Here is a 4117-nt window from a genome sequence, read left to right on the forward strand (position 1 = left end):
CTATGAGCCGCACGGTCAGACTCAGTATTGTGAGCGTGATCAACAAAACCGGGGCGCCAAGCTGTTGCTGCTGATAGTAACAATAGCCTGAGAAACAAAACACAACACCACATCTTGTGACTGAATATTTCAACACTGGCCCAAACAAAAATAAACTGTCAACTAATCCCTACAAACAAAACACTACAAAAACTAGACATTGAAAAGGTCTGATGCTTCAGGAGAAAAAAAAACATGGTCCTATAATAAGTTTACATTTTGTTACATTGGGCCACAGCCATAAATGGCTCTGAACAGGGGAGCAGTTAGCTAAAATTAAATGGAAACGGCATTGCACGACTGTGATAATGCCCGCCGTAATGCTTTAGCATGGCATTGGCTGCAAGGCTCCATAACAGTTAACTTAACTGTAGATGGAACTTCATTCTCAATGTATGTTCTGATAGCCGAGAGTGCCCTGGGGGTTTCCATGAGAATACCAACCCCCATGGGCATACACCAATCGTACTTGCCGTCATCATAACACCTATGCCCATAAATGGTGTCCAATGTAAGACACTCAAGTGACACCGCGTTCTTGAGAATATAACATGTCAGTTCAATCAAGCACTTCGCAGAGCTGAAACCACTGATCTTCACGCTCTTGAGGCAGCTATGGCGGTGTTCAGGCATGTGCCTCAGTTGAGAATCAGCAAAAATTGACTTGTGCAACATACGCAACTGAGTCACCTGACAATAGATAGAAAGGATAATAATTATTTGAGTTAAACGGACCCAGATGCTTTGCAGGATGAAATGAATAAACAGCGCCAGCGCCTTACATCTAATTTCAAAGTCTCCAAGGAAGGAGAAGCATCCAGGAAAGAAACCAGAGAAAAATAGTCATATGGCCGGTACTCGATTGTTCCTGTTCTCAAATTAACGTTCAGGTGCTTAAGGTAGAGGAATTTGGTAGGCAGCATTGGTGCATCGACCACCTGCAAACAAAAAATGACATGTATCAGATACACTATACCAGGGATGACTAATGTAACCTGCATATTGCAGAGAATATATACCTCCCACGGTGATTCTATGGCAAGAGTTTCAATATTTGGCAGCATGGGTGGCAGCTTGGCACAGGCATCACGGATAAGGTTGTCTTGTTGCAAGTATAATTCCTTCATTTGCAATGTTTCCACAAGTGAGAAGTCTAAGCTGCTTCCTCTAAGGTAAAGACTAGAGAGATTTGGTGCTTTGCTCTCTATCACTGTCAATCTCTCGCATTCTAAAACACTAAGCACAATGAGGCGCTGCAGGGCACAAGATAACTTCAGACACCTAATCTCAGCGCACCTAGTAAGATCTAATAGCTCCAAAGCAGGAGAGTTGGAAAGAAGGCACTCTAACTCATTCCACGTAATGCTCACACAGCACAGGCACAGCCTTGTCAGGCTTCTCAAGGGGCCAAGTTCAACTGTGGGATGGAGGTCACAAAAACGAAGTGAAAGGTGCCTAAGTGAGTTTCCAACCCTGTCAGATAAAAGAGCGCACGGGAAGTTGTATTTTCTCATTGTTTCAGTTTCAGACAACACGAAGGTGAGTTCTTCAAGCCCAGGCTTAAGAGCAATCTGAAGCCAACGGTCAAAATAACTGAAGTCATCGAGCCCATTCATTTCATTGTACTCAAGCTTGAATGTTTTCAAGCTGCCTTTGTGTTTCCTGAGAATGCAGTCAACCTTGTGGTGGAACTTCTCGCCACTCGCACTCTTCAAGCCAATTGTATACTTATTAAATACGAGATTGGAATGACATCTCCAGGAATGTAAAAAGGCTTGAGATAGGCAAGCAGCACGAGCAGCTTCACGCATTGGCATTAAGGAGTGTATACGAAGCAATATGTCCTGCACACACACAAGAATTGGATAAAAGATCAAAATTGGAAGTGTAAGGTCAATGGTACAATTGGAGAAAGAAAAACAGTAGAACCACACGAATAACATTGTACCCAGGTAGCCCTTCACAGGTGCACTGATTTACATAGGTAGATAGTGCAAAGGAACGCAACTGTGCTAGGTTAAACTCAGCAATGCATAGAGAATATTTTTTTTCTAACATTATTACTGGCTTTTTGGAGGTGGAGGACGAGGGGGAGACAGTTGCTAACAGCTCACACCAATTAACTACTTCATGAAATATACTTTTGCTTGCATCAGTTGCCACCCAACAATGATGTTTCTGTGCAATTTGGAGTATGTTATTGTGCAATAATATGTTTATAAATGTTTATAAATGGGTTAAAAACAGAAATGAATATGTAATTTCAGCATAGGGTACAAATAGCATATCAAAACTGAAAAGTTAAACAGATGGAAGTCTATGAAATGACACTGACATTGCATGGAAAACATGAACCTGGGCAACTAAGATGAAGAGATAATTGTTCAAGAAGACCATGAAGATAAAGAGAAAAAAGGCAGAAAATGCAGAGTTCAATTCATAAATAGCTTTAGGTAGCACAAATTGCACAAAAGCTAAAAATCAACGCTACAGCATCTATAGTGCAATTGTGAAAGTTTTGATATTTTTTGTAGATTTGGGTACCACAATAGCAGAATCAAATATTTTGGAAAAGGTTCTGCAGCAGGTGGAAAGATGAATCATTTTTTAAATTTCTGTGATGAATATCCCAATCAATTATCGCATGAACTTTGTTACAGCGCAACACTAGCTTCATAGTGCTAATCAAAGCTTTCTGTTCACTTTTACAAGACATACTAAATCAAATCATAATGGTTTGGTGATAGTTACAAAATCATAATGATGAGCGAGTGCATTTTATATAAGAACCCAACTGTATCATTTTGAGGCACTCACAATGGTATTACACTAGTTGTTGATGAAAGTGTGAATTTGGATTTTGGAGTGCAAAACTGCACCTTGTAAAAATGAAGGGAGGTAGCAATTACTAAATCACTCAGTTATTAGTACCAAAGCACCTAAATTGCGCACGAAATTCTAAAAAGCTGTGTTGGACACGTTACCATGCTTTGCAGAGAGAGCAGCTACAGCTATAACAAATTGTCCAGTTTCTCATTGGTTGAGTAAAAAAAATCATCTTTTTTGTGTTATAAGTAGTAGGATGTGACCAAAAATAACTTCTCTCTGTTACAACATTAATATGTGACCAAAAGGATCTTTTCTCTGTTTTCAAATCGTAATAATATGCAGCTAATCTAGCATAGTCCCGAGAATTAGTCCTTTTAGAGTAGTCCCGAGAATTAGTCCTTTTAGAGTAGTCCCAGTGACATTATGCTTGAAAAAATGAAAAAATGAACGCCTCCGTTACCTCAGGGAGCTCTGGGATTGCCATTCTCTTAATTTTGCCAGATTGAGAATCGTCATCTTGTTGACCGGGCGATCCCTTCCTTTTACCCGTCGTCAATGAGGCCATAAGCCGACCTGAGACGGGGGAAACAAAAGGAGGATGGTCATGAGTTTGATGCCGACGCCGCTGCCGGTCGCGCTGCGGAGGCATGAGCCTGTTGAGCGCAAACAGCCCCATGGATGAGGGATCTGGCCGAGAAACCAACCACTTCGGATCTCGACACCTCCTTCAGATCTCGACTTTTCTCCAGCTCTCCTCTCATCTCATTATAAATCTTTGTTTTTGGTTCCGTTTCCAACTCAAATTCGAGCCGGCGCCGGAGCGGTCGGGCGGGGCTATCTACTTGCACCGAAACAGAATAGGCAAAACCCTAGGTGCGGCTATCTTTCCTTTTCCTTTTCTTTTTAGGTGCGGCTATCTTTCCTATTCTTTTCTCTGTATACTAGTAAATGTGCATTGTGCAATGCACGTCTCGACTAATGCACATAAATTAGTTTGTTTTTGTTTGCGGAAAAAAATTCCGATCTATTCATCTTCATTTATCCTACTACAATGAACACCGGAAATAATAAAAATTACATCCAGATCCCTAGACCACCTAGGGACGACTACAAGCACTGAAGCGAGTCGAAGATGCGCCCCCGTAATCACCCCTCCCTCATTGGTGCCCGGCAAAATTTGTTGTAGTGGACACTCGGGAAGTCGCCATGCTAAGCCACCGTAGGACCAGCGCACCAGAACAGTTACCGC

General features: G+C 41.6%; 1 protein-coding gene across 1 annotated transcript; it reads right to left on the reverse strand.

The window, feature by feature from the left end:
- Positions 1 to 232: 232 nt before the first annotated feature.
- Positions 233 to 3458, reverse strand: LOC119323398 (putative F-box/LRR-repeat protein At3g28410). Its single transcript, XM_037597042.1, has 4 exons — positions 3329 to 3458; positions 1059 to 1883; positions 822 to 977; positions 233 to 729 (listed from the first exon to the last, which is right to left on the reverse strand). The coding sequence occupies exons 1-4, from the start codon at positions 3431 to 3433 to the stop codon at positions 316 to 318; spliced, it is 1500 nt and encodes a 499-aa protein (XP_037452939.1). The 5' UTR covers positions 3434 to 3458; the 3' UTR covers positions 233 to 315.
- Between the last annotated feature and the right edge of the window lie 659 nt (positions 3459 to 4117).

This window comes from Triticum dicoccoides, chromosome 6B, assembly GCF_002162155.2.
Source record: "Triticum dicoccoides isolate Atlit2015 ecotype Zavitan chromosome 6B, WEW_v2.0, whole genome shotgun sequence".
Classification (NCBI taxonomy): domain Eukaryota; kingdom Viridiplantae; phylum Streptophyta; class Magnoliopsida; order Poales; family Poaceae; genus Triticum; species Triticum dicoccoides.

Coding starts and splice junctions, on each gene's coding strand:
- LOC119323398 (XM_037597042.1), bottom strand. CDS start 3,433: ATGGCCTCATTGACGACGGGTAAAAGGAAGGGATCGCCCGGTCAACAA. Junction 1,884..3,328: donor CAATCCCAGAGCTCCCTGAG/GTAACGGAGGCG, acceptor GTGTGTGTGCAG/GACATATTGCTTCGTATACA. Junction 978..1,058: donor CCATAGAATCACCGTGGGAG/GTATATATTCTC, acceptor TTTTGTTTGCAG/GTGGTCGATGCACCAATGCT.